Below are 27,851 nucleotides of genomic sequence, written 5' to 3'. Positions count from 1 at the left end.
AAATGCAGAAATTTTGTTCTGTATGCATGTATGTTGGTTTGTTTGTGGCTCGATTCAGCCACCCACCCAAAGTGAAACCGAAGCAGCGCAATAGTCTTATGCACCCACAGCCATCTATAAACGCCTAAGTGTGGTGGCAGTGTTCGTATTTGTCAAAATTGCGGAACAAGAACGAGACATTGCGCAAATATAAGGCGGAAAATCAATACAGAAGGAATATTTGCAGTGTTCCGTTATTAAAAAAAATTCTGGATGCTTGATTTTTGCGATAGCAAACAAAATACATTCACTGATGAAAATAAATCCCAGTGTCGCCTGCTGCCGACCGCACCGCAATTACTTCTGGCGACATTTTAAGTAATCAAATGACAACAGCAACAAAAGGTTCCACTAAATGTTTCCACATTCCAAGCACGCGGGGAGATTGCCAAAGTGATTGTTTAAACGTTGTAGTAGAGTGCTTGATTCACGCGTGTCTCCGCAGTACGGGAGCGCTAACATCGAGGCACCCGGCGTGGAACATTGAAATGCGGTAAATTTAAACTCAATTGAGCAAACCTCTAGCGCATTTATCTTGGGAGGAGTGAGGCACGATAGGAACAGCATGACAGCTTAGCAGGAAAAAGAAGGGAGGTATTTACTTGGCAGGGGCGCCAGGCGACTATCGTCTTTCGTCGACATTTGCAACGAAAGGAGGAGATACGGGGCCATTTTTTCCCGAGTCGCGTATACTCGGCTCGAGCGGCGTCTCTCTTCGTGCTGACACTACCCAATGCCGCACGCTCTTCGGCGGCCATCTGTGTGGGGCACCAGAGCCTGTGCTTTGATTGGCGTAGCCGCAATATAGTGAAACGCGATTGTCTGTATTTACCAATCGGGTCTGCCCTTAGTTTGTGATGCAGAGATTGGGCCACTGTTATTGTACTAAAATATAGCAAATAACCAATACAGCGAAACCTCTTGATAGCAAATTCAACAAGAACGCCATATTCGCTCACCTCTCTCTTCTGTAGGTGGTAAAGCTCTGATATTTTTGTGATGTAGCTAGTTAACGCTTGCTGAATTGTAAATTGCGCTATTCCTGCATGTTGGCTTATAATCTACGCTGTTCTGGACTGATTTCTTTTCGACTTCAGCAGGCACGAGAGCAGTTAATTGGTCGTGTTGTGTTGCCCGTCATGTCACTGCAAAAGCTAGGACCTGTCAAGCAGTAAGTCAATTTTTTTCGGAGGTGCCATGCGTAGCCATCGAAAGGCATGCACTACGTATAATTGTGTACCTTAGAAAGTTGTCAGCGCCAAGTTAAGAGAGAGGCTTTGCTTTCGCATTTTCTTCTACTCACGTTGATAGTGCTAGCTCCAATGATTGACCTACGGGACAGAGAAACGGTATTTGTCCATAAATATTTAAACATTGTACGGCTTTTGTGCCAATACATCGAAACAGTACCCTTGTTTTTCAAAATAACGATTTTCGAAAAAAAAACTCGTGTATGTGTTTCAAGTTTCACGTAATCTATTTCCAGGAAGACTTATCAATGTGGCTTCAGGCTTCACAAGGTTAAAGAAGCCTCGGTCCTGGGTGATACGAGGGGGTGTTATATTTCGTACGTCCACTTTAGCTCATATCAGAGATTGCTCAAATCGGGTGCTTTCCACTCGTTCACTTCTCCTTTTCTGGGCTCGTACTTTTCATTGGTTTGAAGAGAGCTTTCGCAGACGGCCGTCTTTGCGTATGACTGCTCGACCTTAAGAGCACTCCCAGGGGAAATTTACAAGGTAAGAACTGTGCTTTCTGTGAAAGTCCTGCGAACCCGGAACAGTGGATGTTACGTGATGAAGTTCCTACTTCGTGGAATAATTTACAATATAGATCCAGTTACCCTTTAATGCAATTTTTCTGTGGTATGCTGGTTCCCTTAAATCAAGAGCACTCATGCATCAATTTTTTTAGTCGCCCATTTATGATTTATGATAATTTTTGCTACAACATTAGCACACCCCTCTATAAAACATACTTCATTGTAGCCTCGCTTTAAACGCAAACGCTAAGTAGTAAGCTTAGCGCGACTAACTGCTCTTCTGCCAGGAAACTCACTTATTTCAGCATGGGGCAAGTGTAGTCCTTTGACACTGGTTTCCGATGTTAGCAAAGACTACGGGTCTCAAGGCGCTTCGAACAGGGTGGATCAGTCACAAAAAACATTCTAAATTTTGGGGTTGTACGCTAACCATGTGAGTAATTAACGCCAGTGCCAGGTTTCTGGCACAAATGATTCAACTAGGGAGAAGCTTGAAAAAGTCTTTCAAGAGCCAAAATGGGTTAAGAAAAAAATATTTTAATGGTCACCATTCTGAGATACGCCCGGCGTATAATACTTTAAACGTGCGTTTAAGATAAACCACTTTGCTTTCTCAGGGCGCGCAGTACGAAGGAACGTCAAGTGTAGTCGCAAACGCCAAAGAAAAACGACATTGAGAGGCCCGTTCTGTACCCGCTATGAAGATATTTAGCCCAGTTAAATTTCCCCACTAAAACACAAGTGAGGGGAAAGCGGGTTCCACTAGGGAAAATGGACAACGTTTCGGCCATGCAGTGATAATACCGGGCCTTCTGTGTTAGGAAGTGCTGTTTGTATTTTCTTCGCATTGCAGGCCATTAACTCGATGTAGAGATGAAAATTTCGTCCTCATTTCGTTGACACAAATATTTTTACGCGGCATTCTGCTTCTCCCTTGTTTCGGCTACGAGAATTCAAGGGTGTCTTATAATACATGAAGTTCAGACAGATTCAATTTTGGTGTAAAAGCCACCATGCGCTTTGGCGTACGCTTCCACCTTTTTACAAGTTTAGATTGTAGTGGACGTATTTTGAAAGTGACCATTGTGGTGAGGAATACAGGCTTACAAAGTGGGACTATAGTTGCGAGGCTAACGAAAAAAGAAACACCTCCCGTGGTCGGAATCGAACCAGAGTTTGACGCATTATAAATCCCACTTCTATCCGATTTCTCTTTTCGACAAGGGCGAAGCAGTTCAAATTTGGAGACGGGTGCATGGCCGTGCACAATTAGAAACTCATGTGTCATTCCGTGTTACGGCTACGACGGTTGAACGCGAAGCTTTCTTCGTGCGAAATGAAATAGCGAAGGGTCAAAGTAAAAGCCTCTGCTCTCAAACGTCCAACTGCGAGCGAGTCAAAGTCAAAGCTTAAACAGTCGAAGCCCAGCCCGTTGGCGAGTGGAAGTCCAAACTCAGATGACAGCCAAGGAGTTCCTCGTAACAAAGCTTCGCGTTCAACAATCGCCGTCGCTTGACGGAGGGGTGCGTTATATTTTTAATGCTCCTACTATAAAATGTATTTATATTGTGTCTATAATATCTGCAGGCATACTGTATCAACATGCGAGCTTTAATACAACTAACTGCGTTAGATACTTTTCCAAGAATGTTCGACTGTAGCATCGCGGTCAAACAAAAACTTTCATGGGTATTGCACCTGTGATGCCTGAATTACAGCTTTTATGGCTGTTTTGAAAGGCTGGCGTTCGATATGAGGCCCACTCTTTCTTGCATCGAAGAGGTCCATTTTATTGGGTAGAATTCCAAGCGCGTAAACAAGAAAAATAACGAAAGAGCTTCCCCAGGTTCTCTTACAGGCACGCAATTTTTCGGAGGCTTAAACAAGCTTGAAAAAGGTTTGCGGTTGACATCTACCTTTCGAAGAGAAACTAGCTACGTATGCTTTTAGCGGCTATTCTAAAGAAACATGAGCAAGCAAGTGCTTTCTAATTCTAGGTGCAGCATTGGCACAAAGTCGACATCCTCTCTTGTGTAACAAAAGATGCGCTGCACAGACGTACCGTGTTTCACCATGTGCCTCAGGGAACCTGCAAACCGCTGAAAACACACGCCAACGTCGTATCTCTGTTCTCGCTGTCAGCAATGGGGCAGTGTTCCACCGCTTCCATGCGGGTATGCTTCCGACGACACCGGCGGAGCAGATATTCTAGAAGGCGTTTGGGTACAAAATAATGTCAGCAGGTGTGTCACACTGCCCTGTATAGTGGTTTTTTTATATTCACATGACGTTCCAAGATGACACATGGTTCATAAATAGTGGCCGTCACTCCCTGTTTTTTTTTATATTTTACTGTTTTGAATAATGTGTCCAAAAAGAACATTTGTCAAGCGCCTATTGTTATGTTCTCACTTGGTAATAAAAATGGATCCTGCCCTTTCGAATACTGCAACCTTTCCGGTGGAACATCATGTGTTTATGGGTATCGATTCTCATTCACGCCGTGAGCCTAGCAGCACGTGACTGGTGTGTTACTATATGTTTTATATTGCCATGGAGAACAGGAGTATCCTAAATGAAATAGATTAACATTCCTAAAATAAAAAAATCGCTACGCAGTTTCCTCTAAACGACCTTCACACGAATAGGATCTGATTTTTATATAGGTTTCCTAAAAAAACAGAGACGGACTACTTAAAGGCGGAGGTGCAGTCAATTTATCGAAAAAAGAAAACATAAAACACTGGCAAGGAGTTTCAAACAGCTTATTGTGACTTACCCAGAGCACAGCTTCAATGGATGAAAATACGATCCTTTTAAACAGCATAGCTCTGTGGTTCCCTAGGCAATACAAAGTGGTGCCACCCCCGTTTTGAAGGACGAATCGCTTTATAAAAAAATCAGCAATTAGTTTTTTGTGAAGCACATGAAAACTCTTTTCTTTCTTACCAAATTTGCCCCGCTTTGCTTACATATTCCCAGGCCGGGCTAAATCATTGTCACTTAAACTCAGCGTTCAGCGGGTGATTTGGTCTATATCTTACAAGAAGCTTCTTCGCAAAATAAGACATTTATAGATTGGGGTGTTACATTAAATTAATTAAAATTCTTGGTTTAAAGCGCCGAAGCCACGTCTGGGCAGAAAGGCGCACGGTAGTGGAGTGTTCCCGATTATGTTGGCCACTTGGGATACCTAACGTGCGCCGAAATCTCGAAACACAGGTTTTTTCGCTTTTATTCTCCACAAGGAAGCGACACTTACTTTCGTTTGAATTGTTCATTACATTGCAAGTTAATTTCGGACACTGGAGGACGCATGAAGCATGGCTTGTTCGGCGTTAATGTTTGGCGTCCAGTCTGCGGCTAAAAGTTCCATTCGAGGGCGACTTCAAAACAAAGAAATTTTGATTTGATCAATACAGGTTAAGAGAAAAGTTGTGGGATCAGCCTCACAAGTCCAGAAGACCGCGAGTCCTCTAGACTCTTAGTGCTCTGTCCGACATGGATGCTGAAGTTCCGGCGCTGAGCTGGACAGCGTGGCCTGTCACATATCGGGTTAGGCTTCAGGTACGGATCAGGATTAAGTGGAATGTAGTAGACGACATTGTAGGATTTGAGGGGGACACTTTAATTGGAGCAATTGAATTTGAGAAGGGAAGGGGAATAAGCGGGGCGGCAGTTCAATGTTGCGATGTGCCGGTGCGAGAATCGTTGTTGGTAAGGGAGCGTAAGCACTAACATAGGTTATTCTCGCGCGAAGATATTGCACGAGGGTAGTAACATAGGTCGCATTGAGGTGGTCAAAAGGCCGGTGAGGAAACCCGAGCCACCCAGTGCATCCCGCCTTTGCGAAGGGAATGCCTGGGCGTGTAGTTCTCAGGCGGTAGCGTGATCTGCCTTTTTCCTAGATGGGCTTGAAATGTCTAGTTTCCAGAGTATGGTGATGCAGTGGTCTGTTGTTACAGCTCGAGGGTAGTAGAGGAGCATGCTCGGTTTTCTTGTAAAGCTTTATAAAAGCAGTCGGCATGTTGGGAATCAACGATTACGGTGAAATATGGTTTACTGTGGTGGGTCGTTGTGGTGTGCTCTTTGCCGAGGGCCTGTGCCGTGTCGAGGAATAGACGAAGGTAGTATGGCACAGAGGCCAGTTCACCTGGTTAGGTCATCGTGACGATGGTCGTTCTCGGTTATACACAGTTTTGCTATATCCGTGCAATGAGATGTAGATGTTGTCAGAGTAATAAAGCGAAGCTTCCTTTGGCACCCCAAGTTTTTAGGGGTCTACTGTTGCTCCTGCTTTCGGGGCTAGTGTGATGCTGGGTTTTATCTTACACCAAATTACGCAGTTGACCTCCAGACTGAGCGCTCGCAGGGATTTGAAATCGGCTGCCAGGAGGGCCTGGTTAAGTTGCGGCATATAAGGCGGGCTTCTGCTGACTGCGACCGTCGGTACCGCAAGGAGGTGACTTGTGGGGAAGAGGGGATCTGGGGAAGCCGCAGTTCTTGCATGTAGGACGTTAGCATCGCTTGGAGCCGGGGCCTATTTACTAGGGAGATGGTCACGTTCAGCTCTTCTCGTTACGTCTGGTATTTAGCGATGCACTCGGTACGGCTCATCGTTCGAAAAAAGTCCGCAACTACTCCAAGCACAAAATATGTTACATCCCAGTTCCTCTGAACGCATATACACCGCGATGAAAGCTTCGAATTGCGTTCCAACATATTCGTGGTATGTGCCAATCTTTTTTTCTCGTGAAGTTTGCACTGATTCTTTTTAGAATATGAGGTAGATATGTCTCGAGATGGGTGCCAGTAGCACTCTTAATTTGATGTCCGATGGGAGCACAGGTGAGATGTTGACGGAACTTTGGTTCAGTTTGCCGAGTGTTAGGTATACCCTTGCGCCTGCTGGTGGAGGATATAGCGGATGAGTTGGGACATTCCCTGTTCTTGTTCAACTTTGGAGAGAGTAATATGAAGTCTCAATAGTTGTAACTTTTCAGTCGAGGTGTATGCTTGTAGCTAGATTTGGGCTTTATGAGCTTTGCGTAATAGCGGATCCAGCTTGGCTTTCGCTTCAGGTTTGAAGGCGATTAAGGGTGTAAGTCGACTGAGAAATAGGGCTCGAACGAACCTGCGGTAGTAGATTTTTCTGATTCCGTTTTTTTTGACGTCGTATAAGTTGTTTGAGGAGTGTTTGTTCGGTTATTATTTGTGTAGTTGACGCAAAAAAAGCCACTTTCGATACATCGTGATGAAAGGGTGCTTCCATAATGCTGATCGTGAGAACTTGTTACATATTAGCTTATTACCTCAACGTGCGAGTCCCGGGGTCTTCTCTGTGCGAGGGTAGAGCACAAAGAGCGCAGACTTCATGGGTTCAAACTTAGGTCTCAATTTCGGAGATATGCTATGAAATTTGGATCTGCTTGCTGGGTGGAATATTGTTGATTCCTCAGATCAGGGTAGACTCTGAGAAGGGACGCCTCAAGTTTGCTATGAAGAATTATGAGATGGTGACGCATTATTCAAGATCCACCAATTGACCCAAAAATTATTTCTTTTACTCTGCAAGCCCCAGAATATGTTATTGTCTCCTGCAATTCGCGAGCTTAGTTTAAGTCAGCTTTAACTTAGGTGTATTTCATTTTGTAGCATTACTTGCCAGTTTATCAGAAAACGCAACTTTTCAGTACTTAGTTGTGAATTGTTACATATTATAGGGCCAGAATTACACAACGCCTTCAGTTGAGTTGAATCTATCACGTCAAACACCCGTGCAGTGGCATTCATAGTGTAGGATTAATACTGTAAAAATATACAAACAAGGCAGATGAGGAGTCAAGAGGAAATAATTTTATTCACACGGTGTCAACAGCGGCAACAACGCTCAGGGCGGCTGGAACATCACAGCAATGCAATGGTGAATGAAAACAAAATTTATTACCACTTTAGAAGGAATAAATATAACAGAAGACAATACAGAACAGGACAGCACAGATGGACAGAAGGCGTTGTCCACTTCAAATATGTACGAAATGACTCGTATGCAATCAGTACTGATTGCAAATCTTCTCGTCTTGGTGTAGGTAACTTTGGAATCGTCTGCCCTTTATTATAATATAATATTTTGCTTACCCGCTGAAGCGCGAAGCGAAGGTAGAACGATTTTAGAAATATCTTGCACAAATTGCTGTTTCCTACATAGTTATTTTTCATTAAATGGACTCTGGAATACCTCCGGCAAACGCGTCCACTCTTTCCTTCGTGCCTGGACGCACCTTGAAACCTGATCGGTCCTCCGTTTCTGCATTGCGTTTGTGACTATAGAATTAGTCAATTGCTGGAATTGCAGGGAAGCCGTCCAATACCTGCGATGTCGGTGTTATGACGTAATTGAAGCGCTCGAATAACGCCAAGACCCTGCAAGAGAGAAAGATCTTTTTAGCACACTGCTAAGTCATCTGACGGTTTCACTGCAGGAATTTCGGACTGTGTTATTCTGTGATACCATATGCTAAGTACTGGGTGTGTTTCTTGAGCTTGTTCGAAGGCATTTATTTAAATATTTTAATTTATTTTAAAGTTGAAAAACTTTCTCAGGGTCGCCTTAAGATATGAAGGATAAGCGAGGCCCGAAGAGCCATAGAAGGATGTTATAATCCCCTAAAACTGTAATGGTAGATAAGGTTCGTGAACTAAATGAATGTGAAGGTTCCGGTAACAGAAATTCGCTGGTATCAGTATGGTGGAATCAAGCTTGACGCTGTGGATGTAAGAGCAGCGCTGGACGAAGAGTTATGTCCGGACATTTGTAATCATCAAGGAGCTTTGCTGATGCGATGGGTATAATCTTTGTGTTTTGTGGCAGTTTGGAAAAGTATAACTTTTGTTTTATGGTTAGCTTGTTGTTATCTATTTCAGGGGCACCACTGCGCTACCTTCCGCAGCTAGGTATTCAACTCTTCTTTGATATCCTTAATCTTGCAACAGAAAAAAACAGTGTCATCAACGTACTTTTTTTGCTCGGGAAAGTAATTTATATGTACAGGAAAAACAAGGTTCCAAACACAGAGCTTTGGGGAACACTTTGTGGCAACGGTGAGGTAATTGACGTAGTTTCTCCAAGTTACAGTTAGGTTGTTTCGCAGTCTGATAGATCAGGAGAAACAGCTGAGACAGTCTTTCAAACCCATCTCTCCAACTGCAGCAGTACAATTGTGATTTTTCGTAAGAGATAACTTTAGAGCCAATAACCGCACCGATTATGTACAGATTGTTCCTGATGCATTGTTTATAGTTACATTCAAGCCTGTTACTGCTGTAACGGTCGACCTTTCTTTGTATACAGTCATCTTTTTTGTAGGAACTGCAAGAAACGTTCACATACTAATATTTACACCCACATATAAAGTGTAAAAAAATGTCGCTGAATGATTGTGGTATATACGTATTTTTCGCCTAGTTCAGATTCCGCCCAACTGAGGCTTTTTTTTCAAACCCCGGGGTATACGCCATGATTTCATGAAACGGCGGTTTAAACATAATTTCGAGGGGCCGCCTGAATTGAAATTTGTCGCTAAACTCCTGCAACTAATGCGCAATGCTAAGTGCAACTTTTTTGGTGTATAAAGAGGTTTAAATTTGGACCATCGTGCTCGTATAGCAATGTCTTTATACACAACTCTTGGAGGAAGCGTGTGACTGCAGGAATGTTTCATATCTTCCTTTCATACCCGTTAAACCCACATTCTACATTTTTTCACAAGCGCTAGGCGGGGCGATATAGAAAAACATGAATGTTATTTTATGTAATGACATAGGTAATTGCGTCCAACATTTTTCTGTCCATGGCGATTTCTTTGGGTAACGTCAATATGGAAACGGTTCTGTTTTGTCAAAGGATTGATTTCGGTAGTAGGTATTGTCACTCAATTTTTATAGGCTCTCGTGTTTTTATTTCGTCAGAAGGAATTACGATTTGGTTTGCCCAGGCACGTGCAGATGGTGTTGCACGCAACCAATACAGTAAACCAAGAAATTTCGCGCAACAAATTCAGTAAAGAATGACGTCACCGTTTTTATTACGCGCTGCATCTCAAATTTCAATCTCTCTCATGTCGATCACTTGACGGCACGATACCAATTCTCTAACAAAAACTTGTTTGGGTAATACGTGCAATTTCATCTGAATATTGAAATTTTCGGTAGGAAGAAGAAATGCTTAGGCATGGTAAGTAATATCTATAAGAATAGTGCCACAATACGAGCTGGAAACAATGTTTCATTGGTGGTGATGTACTTTAGTCATGTGGCGCTAGCCCGGCCGGCAATTGCTTTACCCGAATGGGGCACAATACGTCAAATATGTGCAGTCTTCATCATGACTCCGTAGGTTGCGGGTTGCCAAAGAAGGCTGAAAAGGAGGCGTGATACCTGTCTGCGAAATGTCCAATGCACCACTGGAAAAAGGAGGTGGCCAAGAGTGTTGTGTGCGGCCAGTAACTTGTGCATGACCGAGAAGAACGTTGTCTTTTCCGTAGCCTGCTCTGGGTGGCCGATAGCATAGCGATCCACATCTTCTACCACCCCCATATAACTTACACAGAGGAGATCAAACCAGGGCCAGCTTGTATCGCAAAGGGTCTTCGTTGACCCTTTTCGGAAGCGGTATAATAGAGCGGCAGCCGCTCTTGTTAGTCCCTCATTTACACAAGGGTTATGCACTGTATTAAAACTGCATTAAAGTCTGCCGGTAACTTGATTGGGACAGCTCGTTTACTTTAAAACAAACACGTTTAGAAAAAGCTACGCAGCATTTTTCACTGTTTTAGTGCGCAAACAACACATGACCACGTGTTACAGCATTTTTAAGCAGCTACGTACTAATAATGGGTGGTCCTGGAGTATTTAATAAAGAGCTAAGTGATGAAATTTGTGATTTAAATGAATAATGAGCTCAATAATTTTGAATATTTACCGCAACAAATGAGGTCGTTGCGCACGGTTAAAGCGTGTGAAATTGATACATGCCCCGCAGAGACATAAAGCGAAGTACCGCGAAGCCACCCAACGAAAATTGGGCTTTTTTCGTCGTTTATGGGGGCAAAGAAATCGTTAAAGATCGAAATTAAAAAAAGATGCACTTTTCGAAACGTAACAAACAATTAGTAGCTTTCACTGCACGAGGGCTGTTGGTTTTTGTTGGCCTAAAAGCTTAACGTTTTCAGATTGTTTGACTAAGCGGAGACAAGGGGGAAGAGGACTGACTAATGTATCATATTCTATCCTTTTGTTGGTGTCTGGTCGCAGCCCTAACAGATCCCCATCAGCATGGCTCCCCAGAGGATGCTGGCAGCTTTCATTTTCTTGGTGGTGTCATACCCGCTTGTTGCCCTGTGTTTCTCAGGTAAGAATCCATAAATCTGCATGAACCTAACAGCGCTTACGTATGCCGAAATATTTTACCTATACATTCTGCACGGTGTGTGTGCACCGATTAGCAAAAGGGTAGTTTTTTCGTAGCGATGAAACTTAATCTACCTCCCATCAGGACTTTATGGTGTTAGCGGTTACGAAAAATTACCACAAACCTTCGCCATCGCAGATGGTCCCTTGCAAGGCATGCGGGAAATTGGAATAAGAATTTAATCCATTGCAACCGGAGCACCCACATTTGAGGCCCATAAAGGGACCCTGCAACACGTTTTTTTACTTTTTTGAAATCTTGAATGCTTGCAGAACGTAGCCAACCGACACGCCCAGTACTTAGATTGGGGGATCGCAAAGTACCTCACCAAGAAATTACTGCCCTATGCCCATCAGATAACTTGGAAAGTTGCTCAAAAGATTTTCTCTCTTTCCCGGTCTTGACGTTCTTCGACGGCCCGAATTACGCCACCGAAGCATGTAGCGGCTGTTGGCCAGTTTTCCTTCAGTTGCAGCGATGAACGCTTTTCGATACCAATTTCAAAAATAAAGCCGAGCGACGAGCAAATCAGGCGGTGCCGCTCCGTGCTGGCAATAACTGTAGCTTGCGCAGTGCTTCCGGACGCGAAGGGAAGGGTGAAAGCGTTTATCAAAACTGTTGCAGGTACCCTTTCTTGACTGAGGCACTATTTTCAACTTGCCCGCTGTAAATAGTTTCTCACATATGGTAAACTTATTGGATGCATTTTCTCGGCATTTTCATAGCGCGGTGTACGCACTGCCGGGTACTAGAGAGTTTTAGAATAATATACGCAACCGTACGCAAACAGCTAGCGAACGTTATTTTTTTGCGTCGTTCTCACTGCGCATGGGCCGTACGTTAAGCCGCTTCTGCGTTTAGCGGACGGAAGCCGAGCGGACGCTATTTCAGCGAAATAGCGTGCGTAGGTGAGGCCGCTTGCGTTTCCAACATGGCGGCAAGTAGCGCAGCAAGCATCCACCATTCCGCTTTTCTGTCGACAGTAATTTGCTTCTGATGGGCAAAGTTCCTTGGTCCTATGTTTTTAAATATGTCGAGTGCTTAGCACATCGCCCTCGCGCAGCTCCGTATCGTCGTGACATCGCTGACTGTCCGAACGAAGCTTTTTAGTCAGGCCAGCAACCGAAGCGGTGTGTGTGTGTGCGTGTGCGTGTGTGTGTGTGTGTGTGTGTGTGTGTGTGTGTGTGTGTGTGTGTGTGTGTGTGTGTGTGTGTGTGTGCGTGCATGCGTGCGTGTGTGTGTGTGTGCGTGCATGCGTGCGTGTGTGCGTGCGTGCGTGCGTGCGTGTGTGTGTGTGTGTGTGTGTGTGTGTGTGTGTGTGTGCGTTATAGAACAGTTTATACAGTTTATGTGTGTGTTATAGAACACTGTTATAGAACAGTTTATAGAACACTCACAAGCGCTAATGTAATCCGTATTTCGGCTCACCACGCATCGGTCGTTCGCTTTGGCAACATTTCCCGGAGCTGCAAACTGCATATTGGTGTGCGACCAGCAATGCTTATTGAAAATATAAGCTCAGCTAACAGCACAATACGAGTTACGGGAGGTTTATTAGGTAATAAGGAGTTTGTATCGACAGAAGGTTTAAGCGGAAAGCTTAAAACAAGAGCGCGGAGAGCATTATTCCCGCAGGGCGAAATCGCAGTCGCAGGAAAAACAGTGCTGTTCGTGGAGATCAGCTGTGAAGTACACTATGCATGTTATTTCCCCTCGTCTGCCATTGCTCCGTGTTGGATTGGACTAATTTCGCTTTTTCAAAGCCGCGAATTCGAAACGGGGCATATTTTGCCTTTTTTTCTTTTTCTGCCTTCTCAGGGGCATCGTTTGCGAATCTTACTCGCGATTACAACGCAAAACGTTTTGGTTGAACTGTGGAAGTACAATATCAACGGAGCTCACAGCCATCCGGGATGGCCTTCAGGCACTAACGCCGGCCCTACAGCGCGCCCCCGTGGGTTCTATCCTACATCTTTATACGGACTCCACCGCGGCGATACGGGATTTACGCCAAGTATCGAACAATTGTACCATTTAAAGGGACACCCACACACTACTAGACACGTACCCCTGTCCTCTCAGGCTGGTGTGGGTTAGGCGGAATTCGCTCCCCGCTCACATTGCAGTGGATATGGCTTGTCACCCGACGTATATTCCTCGGCCGCTGCCAATGTTAAGAACCGGTCCGATAGAAAACTTTCTCCAACGGAAGGACGATCTGAGTCGCGCCACACGTGCCCTCATCCCCCCGTGTGGAACGGACCTCCCCAGTAGACTTGCTCGCTGGGAAGAGGTTTTGCTGCGCAGACTTCGCGTTGGAGTGGCGCTTTCACCTGCTGTGACCCGGGCGTGGCCACCACGCTACCATGCCCCGTTCGACGACACCTGCCCCTTCTGCACAGCTCCGGCCGCACAAGCTGACGCGGACCATCTCATATGGGCGTGTCCTTCACTGGCCTCAGCCAGAAAGCGACACCTGAGAGGCACAGGCCTCCATCCTGGAAGACCCCCCGACTTTCAGCGGTGGCTCTGGGAACCCCACCACCGCTCCCTTCTTGACTTCCTTCGAAAGACCGGGGCCCATGTATATTTGTAAATAAGTTATTTTTATGCCAACGGGCATTCTATCGCGCAAAAAAAAAAAAAAAACGTCAATGCGTCGTGTAAGTCATTGGTACGTTTTGTTTAGTTTTAAACTCGTGCTCTGTATATATAAATAGGCAATTGTACTTTCTGAGGACAAAATACGTATTTGTGTATCTTGCGAAATGGTACGTCTTTATATAAAGCGACCATAGTTTCCTCCCATCCGCCTAAACAATACACAAGGTATGTTTTTTTTTGGGGGGGGGGGGAGGGGAGGGGCAGTAATATAGGGCGGTGGCCGGCAATCAAGCAATCCACATATGTCAATCTACAGCACTCAGCAGGTAAAAAATGGACTGGCAGCTTTTACAGAGAGAAAAGGGGTCCAGGCCGTAAGGGGGAAAAGCGAGAGTGGAATAATTGTTTTGTGCTATCATCTGCGTATTCTCAAAAAGGTAGCACGCATGGCCCCAAAACTCGCAGTACTCTTTTGAGACCGGTCGGAATATCTGTTACGGTGAACTTGTCTAGTAGTTGATAAACACAGGGTCGCGTTAGAGGCTTCCCGGAAAGTAAGGGAGAAGGAGGAAATGGAATGCACGGCGCACTCTAAAAAAAGTCGCTTTGCCGTACAGTGCAAACTTTCGGCTGCTTTTTTGTTACGGTTATAAATTACCAGCGATAGAATAACGGAATGGAATGCTACAACAGTCTTTGTACGCGCGCGCATGGTGTCAATACAACACGACCAAGCTTGGGATTGGCGGGAACAAGCGGCCAATTAGGCAATATACAAACCGACGTCGCTTCTGAGCGCGTGTACGTCATCACACTACCAAAGCCGCTGACATATTTTAGACTCCAATATGCACCAAGACATGTCGCCGCTAAGGCGTGAGGACAGGGTCTTTCAGTATTAGCGTGATGTTTCTGCGTGGTTTGAAAGCGTAAACGTCCCGCCCCATTTTTTCCATCAGCTTTTCCAGTCGTGAGCCAAGTCCAGTATATCCATAAAATGATAAAAGAAGGGCCAAACGAAATGCACAAATTAAGACGGTCCCGTCCCAAAACGATGCTGTGGCGCACTACGAGCTCTAGCTGCGAAGCAAACACTGCGGGATTGGCATTCAAGTTTTTTACGAATCTAGGAAGTCCAAAAAAATTTTACTTGCTCTTTACTTTTGCCGCAATCCGTAACGCATTCCCAGAAGCACATGCGGGGTTGTTTTATACGCGATATTCTTTTCCGACACAGGAGAATGGCGGGCACTTCGGATGCGATGCAAAATGTTAATTCAACCGACCTAAAACGAGTGAAACCGCTTTTATTTACAAAGAAAATGCACAGATACCAGCCAAGAGAACATGTCACTATAAAAAATCACGTGTTTTGGAAAAAAAGATGGTGGTATTGCTGCAGCCCGAACGCAGAGCGTTCGTTCCAAAACCCATGATTCTACCCGCATGTTACTGATGCATGGCAGCGGCGCACTTTTTGCGGTAGATGCCGGGCTTATACGCACTACGGAACAGAATCTCGCGTTCCGGACGCATTTCCACTTAGGTATTGCACAAAGCATAAAACGACACGTGGCAATGACCCGAAACGTACTCTTAACCCGTTGCAAGGTAAATGTGGACATGCCAATGGCAGGCCAGCACCCATTCAGGTTCATATGAAACTTTCCTGTGTTTAAAAGTTCTCGTCTTTGTGCTTATTTTCGCAAGAACTGTAAGGCGTACCACTTAAATTTATATGAATATGACAGTGATTGCGAAGCAGCTTACGAGCAGCGGCCAGGGGTGGTTCCCGTTGAGGTGATGGTCTCTCAACTTCTAATTGGCAGCTCTTCAGGTGCTACTCTGTTTGCCTTGTCGTAACAGAGTGTTTTTTTTTATTTATTAGTTATTACTTAGTTATCGTTTAAATTAACTGGAGCCCTAAATCAGCCTACAGCACGAGTGCTGCAAAAGCGGCTACATGAGCAACCGACGGAGTTACATTGTTACGTAAGTGAGCTAGCGGTATGATAGTATAGATTCAAAAATATAAGTAAAAGGCAAGAAAAGATCAGAGCGCGAAACATACTTCAAAAAGCTCGACAGAGATTTGTAGGAGCAAAAAATTAACAGTGGCTTAGCTCGGCTATGCCAGGGTATACGTAGCGTGAGCTAAGGTTCAGCTGGTTTTTCTTAAGTTTCCTGGTTGACTAGGATTAGCTGACTATCATGCTTACTGCTGCTAAAACGATTTACAAACCAATACAATTCAATACAATCCAATATAAACCAACTAAATGCAATCCAATTCAATCCAATCAAATCCAATCCACTCGCGGTGGCAGCGGCTCCGGCGCGCTAGCTGTGCGCCTTGAGACGTCACAGCTCCTCGCGGATGCGCAGCATGGCTCTCCAGGAGCCACGCGAAACTGCTCAACCTCGGCCAGTGTAGCTCACACTACGAAATTGTTTGAGGGAAGACAATGTATGTTGTCGGGTAAACTGTTTCAGAGTTCAATTGTACAAAAGAAAGAGCGAAACCGGAATTTGCTAACGTGTAGAAACGGGCCGTATAAGAAGCATGATAATAACGTGTCACGGAGAGCCCAGAACATCCCAGGAAATTTATTGTTTGAAAGCTTGTGAGATGAATTGGCGGTAGAGTGAAGAAGCCGCAGCGATGAAAGTGTTAAAGGCTTCAGAGGCGGTAAAGCTGATACTGGTGAAAAAAACAGGAATCGCCTCAGCAGAAAATGGACATTTTCGTTTTGTTTTTTGTACCGGCTGAATTTGATTGATTTCGCGTCGCTTATAGAGTACACCGGGGACAAACACTCAAGCAAAGGGGTGATACGCGCAATATACACCCTGAACTAGCCTTGTTTCTGGAGCACGGGAAAATGAAGGCGAGCGAACTGGGAGCGCACCGGAAATAATCGACGTGGTTAATGAACAGTACGCGAATAGGAAAACAGAGTATGGCAAGGCCGGAGCATCAGGAGGAAAGGAAAGGAGGATACTTGTGAACGAGGAAACAGAGCGGCATGAGGTCTTTGGTGGCTAAGGGATAGCATTTGCACCCTCCATCCACCTCGTTGTATCTGGAGCCAACTACCAAACCAAAGACGGAACTACCATTACGAGAAGAGTGCTCGCAACCGAGGATATATGTAAGGGGTTCGCTTTTATGGTAACAAATTCAGTGAAAGTAACTGAGCGTGTAGCGAAGGAATTGTCTGTGGCTCGCTGATAAAAGTGGAGCGAAAGCGGTTCCTCGCGAATGGGATATGCGGGAATTCTGCAGAGCAATATGGTGTTTCAGGATCGGTTCCTAGACCATCTACGGCCTTTTAAAGGGGAAATTCTGAAAATGAATTCACCCCTTCCATCGAAGCTAGAATGCGAAGATGCACAACGCGTAAGGGACAGATCGAAGCCATTCGAAAGCGTTAAGGCGGATCGTAAGTCAAAGTGTCCTGAGCGGCTAGAATATGAGGCCCTCCTCAAACGCAAGGCGTCATTTATCTTCTCATTCTTTCTTCCGTTTCAAAGGATTTTGTTAGCCTTGATTTCAAGTCAGACCATGTTGGAATATAAACATGTCATCGATACATAAATATCGCTGCAGAAGCGTTGAAAATTCTCATTACAGGGAAGTGTAATCGTATGTGTCACTGTATAAAGGTTTTGGGTTGCGTCAATGCGAATATTTGGGTTTTTATTGCCAGTAGGTCACCTTACTCAAATAAATGCTCCCTAGACAAGCGATTGATTACGTATACATTCGCTTCTTTCCAAAACAATCGGTTCGTGTTTACGCATCTCCAATTTAGTCACAGCAAAAGAAAACAACCGACATGTTTCAGGCAAAATATAAGTGAATAACCGTCAGTACCAGTGCCCTTTGAACTGGAATACACATTGGATTAGTTTTCCGCCAGACAATTAAGAGGAAGAACCCGTTAAAATGGTGCCGAAGAGCGGTGAAAGAAAACCAAATGGCGCGAGCAGTGCGAATGCGAGATAATTTAACTATAGGAAGAACAAGGAGGGAGGAGGATAAAGGCAAGGATAGTGCAGTATTGACTGTCAGGGATATGTACATAAACGAAAGGAGATACGCGAGCAGTTATTTTATAATCAGGTATCCGGCATAAATTATCTTGCTGTATTTATCTGGGCCGTGCAAACCAAATCGAAAGATTTTATGTTTTATATGATCTCCATCGCTTTTCCGGCAGGGGATGATGCCGTATTCACTGTGAAATTATTTATTTGAGGCTAAAATTTTGATTCCCTTGCCAAATCGTGTGTTTTCGAAGTAATATCGCGTGTTTTCGAAGTAGACGAAGTAATAAGTGCGTGTATTCAAACGAACGTCCCCTGCGCCATTGGGCTCTGCAGCCATGCTTGCCGTCAGTCCTTCCATACTCTGCCACGGACGTTGTCCGCTGCTTCTTTCTTTTCGACAGTATTAGCACCTGGCTTGTTATTGTTACTGTAGAAAGTAATCGTTTCGTGAAACACGTGGTATCCTCGACAAAAAGGGTCACGTAAGACAACGTCGCTTACGCCAATCGGCCAGTGTCGTGCAAGACAACCCCAAAGCGGCGGACCGCTGTGCAGCTAAAACAAGCATCGTGCGCCCAGTACCAATAGCAGTGCGCGTTGCTACATCTATACTTGCGTGTATTTTCGTAACTTTCATTTTTTACACCAGCATTCTTATGTCTTGGAAATGAATATGCATTACATTAAGGCGCAAATAGCTCGTCCGGCAAGCTTATAAGCCGTGCCTAATTTGCATTGGCTTTTCCCGGCCTCAGCCAATAGCAGTGCTGCCACATATGGCATCATAGGTCCTCTTACGGGAAATGAGCTAGTTGTTCGCATGACCATTCTCTTTCTTCCTAAGTATATTTGATCACAGTGTCCGCTAAAATAGGTCTAGAGTGTGAAGACGGGCTAGTTTGTTCATACTGAAGGCAAAAAACAGTGCAAAGAAATGGCACAGAAGACGAGAAAGAGATCCTAGCGCCGGTGTTCATCTCTTTCTGGTCTTCTGTGCCGTTTTTTGCGCTGTTTTTTGCCTTAAAAGTGGTGTGAGTAGTATTTTAACGCGACGATTTTTCGGATGAACCAAATAATAACTGGTGTGTTGCCTGCAAGTCCTCTTTTAAGAAACACGTAGTATTATGGTGTAGTGAGGTAGTGTAATGAAACATTGTGCTGTAAACTTTGAAAGAATTCCGGCAAATAAAAAAAAGATTACGACCATTTTGCACCCAAGGGCCTAGTCCCGAGATCATTGTAGAATTGCCAAAGCATGATGAAGCGAAAAAAGTATTCATAGTATAGTGATGCCAAACATAGAAGTTTCGTGAGCTCCTTCTGCTAGATCCTTATAGGGATGCTGACTTTCAATAAATGCTATACGTTTTCTGACACGGAAACTTAATGACGGCACGTTTCTTGCACATTTTTCTGACAACAGAACTTGAGGTGCGCGAGTACAGAGAGGTAAGTAGGTATATAGAACCGTAAAGAAAAATTTAATATTGATTCTCTTTTAAAACTGATATTTAAAAAAAACGGCCGTACTCGAACAGGTTGCGGTGGACTGCGTACCTGTTAAATGAAAATCCAGTTCTCAGAAGTTCAAAGTTCTGTTATATTTTCTCAGGCACCCCAGCAGGCTCAATATACTAAACCTGTGTATTTATTGACCTATGGTTCTGCAACAGACTCTTTATCCCATTGTCTCACAGCACTAAGATAGTCTCGGGGAAATTCCACCACGGAATACATTATGTTTGTTACTTACAACGACAATACAAAGAAACTCCTCGCTATTTTGTATTTTAGCAGCGCAGGCAAATTTAAATCCACCAAACTTGGTGTATGTAAATGTCGACATCATGCTTCTGGAAAAAGGGTTTGTGTACCCCTCTGGCAAATGCAGCCGACGTCGAGGGTCCACTAGTCCATATGCGAGGCCAACATGTAGATAATTTGGTGTCGGTTTTTCGCTCTATATGCAGCCGTTTAAAGCCAACCTATCATCTAGTGTTATTTGCGGTGATGGAGGTAATTGCACGAGTGCTTGGGCGGCAAGCGCCCAAAAAACACTTCCTTAACGCAAAGCGACAACAGCGATGAACGTGTTGGAGCTGCTCGTACAGGATACTTAGGTGTGTAGAAGCACATTGAAGGTCCCTGTATAGGTGCTTGTCTTATAATGTCGCGTGCCTTTATTAGTACGCGCGAGTGTCACAGACGGTTTTTGTAAAGAACCAATAGGTAAGCCAGTAGGACTTTATTATGATAGCTAGAAGTAACGAAATCCTAGCCCATAGAGGCTCGGTATGCTTAGAACTCGACCGACTTTTCTATGTTTTGATTCATTGCTTTTGCTGCGCTTCCTGATAGAGTTAACTTACCGCTAATAAATCACTCGCAATTACTTCCAATTCAAATTGTGTATTTGCAGCACCAAAATAGGGAAAATCGTAACAAGATAGACTTGAAGAGTGGTATAAAAAATAGCGAGATAGAAGACGTACAAAGTTTCGATGAAAATGTGCCGTTACGGCTATACAAGAACCGGTCAGCGGATGGGTCAACCTTATAGAAGATAAAAAATAGCTAAATAAAAACGAAAAATAGTTAACAAGAAAAAATGAATGGGAACTGAGGCTTTCTCGGAATGAGTCACACTAATTACAAATCAGCGCAAGAAAACTGACAAAAATTTTGTGTCATGCTAGTACAGCGCGCTGTTTACTCAAACATATATGCCAGGTGAACGACTATGAATATGGACACTTCTAAGCATCCTATTCCTACTCATTGATTTCCAAACGGTGCCCCATCTGCAGAGTGACAACCTGCCAGCCTATTTTATGGGACATATGGGACATGTAGGACATATGAGAGACATGTCTGTGTTCCCGAAGATTTCGCACATGTGTGTGTGTGTGTGTGTTTTGTCGCTGACATTGTCTCTTGTACCCCGTCGTGAGAGGTGAAATGTTTCCGTATTACAAACAAATATTTTAAAGAAAATACTTGTTTATGCCGAAGAAGACCTATTCACTTGTCTTTAATGAAACTATTAAATTTCAGTGACTATTTTTACAATCACGCAAAATTTTCAAATAATGCGAAGTATTTACAAGTCCCCTTTCCTAAGAGGTTCGAATGTGGATGAAACCTACGTGGTGGATTTTGCTTGTCAATCGTTATCTTTGCAAGTTTCTTTCAAAGGGGAAAGCAGGGATCAGTATTTGCAATACACTCAATTTGAGTGCCCCTGTTCCCTCCAGAAGCAAAAATCACGGCAATATTCAGGAAAACGGCGGAAGGAATATTTTTACACGTTCCACGTACAGTATCATTAGTCTTAGAATAGAAATTTTTGGATCATGTATGGCTTAGAGTTTTTTTTTCACTTGCTTGGTGTCCAGGTTGGTGCGACGAGTCCCATGACAGATACTTGGAACAGGTCGTAGAATCAACAATGAACGAAATACCGCCCGAATACAGCTCGGAACTCGAAGGAGGCCCAGAGCCGCATTCAACACTTGGATTTGACGGCTACAAAATTACTGGCCTCCACCTGCTCCGACGAAGCGGCCCCATCCGATCGTACTGTGCAAATGGCACCCAGGTGAGAAGGATATTGTTGTGTTCGGCACGGAAAACGTGCTGACACGGATTGGAACCTACATTTCGCCTCCAAACAACAGCGAATATTAAATCTGCTAACAACTTCTGTGCCAGCGAGAATGAGGTAACTGAATGCCCACAAAAATTAAAAAAATATTTCTCGGAGCCCTCGTATAATTGAACCGGGGTTGCCGCCCAGCTGTCGCATTGATTTATCATATAGCGGTATTTTCGAGTCAGGGGAAGAGAAGAAGGATTAAATAAAGGAGTGCAAACGTCACCTCTGCTATGTACTGTCCTAAGCATCGCATGAATTTTATACAAGATCAATTGCAACAAAGTGACCAAAATTTTATGCAGAAAATGTATACTACAGCCCCTTGTCTACCAAAACTTTTGAAGGGCTGTTTGAGATACCTGCTTATTATGGAGACACCCTTGAGACCACCAGTAACCAAAACAAAGTTTGTAATATACGACAGCCCGTTATGTAGATCTAACTTTTCTTTAAAAATGCTTAATGAGACTAATTCACGGCCCCTTGTGTCCAGCGAAGTTACACATTGGTTGAATACCAGCTGTTGCCATATCTGAAATAGACCTCGAGGTGCTCCGGCTGTCAAGCAGTCGTGCGAAAGCGGAGAGTACACGTCGCATTAGGATGAGCATTTTAATCGAACTGGCTGCGGGTGCAGCGCGAGCGCGTGCCACGGCTTCTTTGTCACATGCAACTGGTGATGATGCCCCGTCGTCTGCTACAGCGCACAAGAGGAAGCAGTTCCAACAACATCGATGCCTTTTGGTAGTTATGTACCCTCCTGTAGGGCATAATTATTAATGTTTTCGTATAATCTCTGGCGAAGTCCTATCGCTGATTATTTTATACACGTGCCAAATGTCATATACGTCTGTGCGTAACATCAATGGAGTATGTATTCGTTATTCCCGAATGACATGAGCATGCCAAACGCCACCGGCTAGGTTTCTGTGCTGTCTTCACTGTGGAATACAGATAAGGTGCAAATCGTAACGAAGAGTGTATTTATATGATGGCAATATATCGACCGGAGGTATTTCAAGGAGTGATGTATTAGCTCAGCCTCCATGTGGCTTTTTTCGCCCTATAACGATAGTTTGTAAGCATTTTCTAATCTATTGTACTTGTAGGTAGTGTTTTTCAGTACCTTGTGGTATAGACGGTACCATATGGGTCGCATTCATTTCAGCCCTCCGTCCCAGTAGACGCATAAAAGACGGACTGCTATATGGGGGCTCACGAGGTCGCCCAAACAGGTTTATTTGGGAAGAGCCTGATGATATACATTAAGTCTAATCGATTCCCTGAAGAAGAAGAAGACAAATGTTTATAGCCAGATATTTGAATGCACTGACCCTTCCCCCTTTTCTAAGATGTTATGTTACATCTCCGTAATTAATCGCGTGCACGTGTATACTCGTTTTCAAAGCAAAATACTAGAAAAGCTGTTCTGTTTCACTGTGATAAAAATGTACAACTAAAAAAGCTGACACAATGTTTTAGTACACTTTCCGGAAGCGAATGCTCGCTCTAAGTTTGTTACAACGCGCACGTCGTTCAGGAGTTATTGAGTCGTGTCAGCAAGGACGACGGCTCTTGTGAGAAACTGTTACGAGGCCAACCCTGACAAAAGTAAAGGCTCAGATAAATGTTTTTATGACAGACTCAATCGTCGAGCTGTATACCTTCCATTTGATTCACCACATTTCGAGCATAGCTTTTATGGATGGGTAATACCGGCAATGATGCTCGCGTGAGCTATCCACGGTCACAAAAAACAGCCGGAATGGATAGTTTTTCCTCCACACCAGCCTTCAATAACGCAGAGCGAGAATTTTTTAAGTTCGCGATGGCAATCGAGCAATGCTGGTGTGCCTCTCTGCCAAAATACCCCGTACTAGATGAGCACTTGACTCGGATTAGTTGCACACCAGAGGTCACTGTGCATGACTCTACACTGTTCTGAACCGGCTAATAAGCAGGATATAAATATTTACTCCAGCTAGAAGATCATATGAAGGTGTTCGTCTGGGCAGTCAGATATTTGTTATTGAGAATAATGACTTGGCACCCAAAATTCCGTCAGAGATTCGCCAATTCGCTAAGGATTCGGTAATTTGCTGCTGCATTTAAGATGCACAAATCTCGCAGAATCACTTACAGAAATTTCATGAAGGTGTCGCAAGTGCTCCATGGTCGGAAATCTAACGAAATGCCCCTAGTGTCATTTCAGTAACGCCGCCATCCCCTTAAAACAGGTATTCACGTAGCAGACGTGCAATTCCTTTCTTGTCCTTCACTAAATACCTGCGTATCAACTATTTTTCTGATCTCACTTGGTCAACGAACACTAGTAACAAAAAGATGATAGGATGCCGTATGCATAATTGGTTTCATTCGAAGAAAGCCATTTGATGCAAGAGCTCTTAGAAAACTTGGCTATAATTGACCACTGAAACATAAATTAGAGCTTGTTTAAACTTACGTGACCCCATTCAAATAAATTTTTGAAAAGAAATGGACCTTTTCAAAACGGAGCTAAACAAACTATCTTCTCTTCTTATTGTAAAAATCAGTGTAATGTCAAAACGGAAGACGATCTCCATAATCTCCAATACCGTTGCAAAATCAATACGCTATTTCTTTCTAGAATGTATTATGAGTTACCTCCAAGGCCTTTTATGTAGCCAGCCCAAGGCATTTCCGTGTGCTTTCCCTCAAGAAAGCCGTCTCCCCACCTAGAGCCAACATAATGACGCACCTTCAATTCGTCTTTGCCGATAAAGCCATCTACTATAACAATTTTTCATACTGTGCAATTAAGCCCATCAACTTAGAATTCAATGCTACCCTTGAATCAGTTCTCTGTTTTGGTACTGCATCCCCCTCGCTGCAAACCCCTTGAAAAAGGGTCTTTGGGTATATTCTGAATAAACAAGAAACTAAACCACGAAAATAAAGGAAGGAGGAGGAATAAATTTTATGATTAAGAAAGCGCAGACAAAGAATGGGGCCTGGGCTTTGCATTTTCGAGCAAGACGTTTTGTACAGCACGTTACGGAGGTGTTAGTCATAGCAGAATAGCGGTGCTTCCTTTTTTTCTCGAGATTTCAGTGTTACTTACCTAAACGTCTACGCGGACTACGCGAACTAGTCTAAACTTCTACTTATTTTAAATAATTCTGAGAAAAGCGCATCGAAATTGCGCCAATAGCGATATTTTCGACAAAGTTTGTGCGGTTGCCACCACAATTATTTTATGGCACACATATGAATAAAAACCATTTCGTGTCAAAATAACAGCACCCGACTTGACCTAAGGTGCTTCCGCCCACTAACCCTGCCCTCTACATGGACTCACCGCAAAAGTCCTCCGGCATATAAATGACGACGGATTGATCACGGAAATTGAAGTCGCGCGCTGAGATTCATGAGATTCCAGTGATGTCTTAGGCCGTCCACTAACACTACGATAGGTGTCACACCGGGCTAAATTTCGTTGTGTGCCGGCAGTAACTTACACTATGTCTCCGGGGATCACCGAGTATGCGGCTTCAATTTTTTTAAAAGCATTGCGCTAAAGCCCTCTTCCTGCCAATATCAATGAATTGTATATACGTGCAGCTATGTCGGAAACTGTACGCTTCGGAAATAGTTCACGATAATTTTTAAAGAAACAGTGGACTGTGGATGCATGCCTTGTTCATTGGGCAATCAGCGACGGAAAAAGTGCTTACCAAAGTATTGGTTATGCGAAATTGTGAATACCGACGTTTCAATGAAAGCATACTGGCGAACTCCATGCCATAAAAGAGCAAGCTTGCGATATGACCGTATGCATCTTCCTTCCGTGGAAAACGTTTGGTTAGTAAGACAAAGCTATTGCCGATGTATAGCGTGCTTAATGAAGCACAACGTTTAAAATTGCCATTGTCATCTCCTGGATTCGTTCAATTTGCCTGACAGACAAAACAGCCGCTTAATTGTTTTGACATGTCCTAATCACTATCATTACAGGGCACCACTGTAGTGTAAAATCTTTGCGGCTGGCTTGTACTCACGCGCTCCCAATGCATGTCATCATCATCATCATCATCATAATCACCATCATCACCAGCCTATCTACGCCCACTGCAGGGCAAAGGCCTCTCCCATTATTCTCCAATTACCCCGGTCCTGTGCCAAGTGTGACCAATTTATCCGAGCAACCTTCTTGATCTCATCCGCCCATCTAACTTTCTACCGCCCCCCGCTACGCTTGCCTTCTCCAGGGATCCATTCTGTTACCCTTAAAGGGACATTGAAGTGAATTTGTCAAGCTCCCGTTTTTGCTTGCACTGTGTAGACTGGCTCAAATTAGCACACTTTTCATCGTTTTTACGATTGACAAATCGGTAATTATTTTACAAAGCGCGAAAGAAGAAAAACTACCATGCGCGGTTTGCGGCGGCCGCACCAACTAAAGCTGTGACGTTAGGAGGAGCGGGCACCGTGATTGGACGATGCCCAAGGTGAGCAACCAAACAAGTTTCGGTTTCGGTTTCGGTTCTGTAAAACACAACCGGTGGCGTTGTTGGATGGGCATTCTCAATGACTCAGTAATCATCGTACCGCGCTTCTGCCATGTTGTCAGCTGTAAAAATGCATAAAGATAAGCCTCCTAGGACGGCTTGGAATCGTAGCATTCACTAGCCGAAACCTACGCAGTGCATGAACGCCCTCCGCGTACCCGTAGACGCCCAAATGTCATGCGCTTTCCCCCCATAATTGGAGCTTGCCTCCCTCATGCCTGTATCGTAAAAAGCGTGTTCGCACCAGGCCAAGGGTCTGTTCATTCTGGCCTGTGCCCACTGCCTGCAAGCAGTCGGTTCTTATGGCAACAGCACGCCAACGAGAACTCGCTAGCGCGCCATGCATGTGCCAGCCTGCGCGCGTTTTGTGAACTAGTTCGTGTAGCCATGAACGTTGCGGCCCAAAAAAAGGTGAACTCAATATAGAAAACATCGGCGGAAAACAAAAAAGGTAACTTACAAAAAAAAAGCACGTACACGCGGGGATTCGAACTCGTGACTTGCAAAACATTCGCGGTGACATACCCAGCGCCCCAGACTACTGAGCCACGGAGCGGGACGCGAAGGCCGTGCTAATATAGGGTATATATTGTACAACCGGTTTACACTTTTATTTAGTTTTGGCATTTCAAGCAGATAAGGTGACTATTTGTTGTACTGCGATCGTGCAGTAAGCGTCGCCCGAGTTTCCACAGTAGCTCACGTCTAGCAATTGCATTTCGTAGACGGAAAAGCGTTCGCAGATGCGTAGTCGTGCTGCTGACCGCTGTGCGCTTGTTCGCCCTGCGCAAAAAAGTGCTTCCCGCGCCCTAGTTTTTCGCTGTACGGTAAAAATATCAGTTGATTTTATTTCCTTAGTACCTATATTGACTTCGCTGACTCTTTTCCCGCGTTCAAGAGGCCTTATATTTTCCTACTGACGTACCAGTCAGCGAAGCGTCGCATGTGCGCTTGTGCAGCACTTGTGTGAAGCGAACTTGACTTGGAGCTAGATACAGTGTACAAACAAACCAAGTAAAGAAAGGCACATTCTTCCATTCACAAACGTGTCCTGGCTTCGTTTCAACTAAGCGAACGAATTGCGACCAAGCAATTTTTTTTAACCTCCTTGATTGCGGCGACCTGCCGGCGGCCGGCGGACGAAACGCTGGGCCGACTGACTCTGTCGGCCGGGGAGCCGTGCAGTAGCGCAGCCGTGGCGCAGCCAATTGCCAGCTCATCCCCTCCTGACGTCACATGAAAATGCCACAGAAAATGGGCGAGCGTAAAGAGAGGAGGACAGCATTTTCGAATTAGTTTTTCTACTAAATAAAATCGCGTAAACGCGCCTAGAGTGGTCGAAACATGGCCTGGGGACTCCGGACTACAATTTGCGCTAGTAATCCCGCAATGTTTACATATCACTTCAGTGTCCCTTTAATGACCAGCGGTTATCTTGCCTTCGCATTACATGCCCTGCCCACGTCCATTTCTTCTTCATAATTTCTACTAGTATGTCCTTAACAAGCGTTTGTTCCCTGACCCACTCCGCTCTCTTGTTGTCCCTTAATGTTACACCTATCATTTTCCGCTCAATTCCCCTCTGAGTCGTTCTCAATTTAGGTTGAACCCTCTTAGTGAGCCTCCAAGTTTCTGCCCCGTAGGTGAGTACCGGTAAGATGCAGCTGTCATACACTGTCTTTTTCGGGGACAATGGTAAGCTGCTATTCATTATCTGAA

The 27,851-nt window shown here is 44.4% G+C and overlaps 1 protein-coding gene across 1 annotated transcript in view; it reads left to right on the top strand.

Moving 5' to 3' along the window:
* The first annotated feature begins 1,624 nt into the window (after positions 1-1,624).
* LOC144166350 (uncharacterized) overlaps positions 1,625-27,851 on the top strand; it is a 33,030-nt gene continuing 6,803 nt past the window's right edge. Inside the window, exons 1-3 of the mRNA XM_077695875.1 lie at positions 1,625-1,778; positions 11,114-11,210; positions 21,323-21,525. Coding sequence (XP_077552001.1) covers positions 11,135-11,210; positions 21,323-21,525 — 279 coding nt within the window. The 5' untranslated portion in view covers positions 1,625-1,778; positions 11,114-11,134. The remainder of the gene's footprint in view (positions 1,779-11,113; positions 11,211-21,322; positions 21,526-27,851) is intronic.

The sequence above is a fragment of the Haemaphysalis longicornis genome, unplaced genomic scaffold, assembly GCF_048455015.1.
Source record: "Haemaphysalis longicornis isolate Haplotype H1 unplaced genomic scaffold, Haemaphysalis longicornis Haplotype H1 scaffold_17, whole genome shotgun sequence".
NCBI classification, from domain to species: Eukaryota; Metazoa; Arthropoda; class Arachnida; order Ixodida; family Ixodidae; genus Haemaphysalis; species Haemaphysalis longicornis.
Note: the sequence above shows the minus strand (reverse complement) of the source record. Positions and strands in the feature narration are given on the sequence as shown.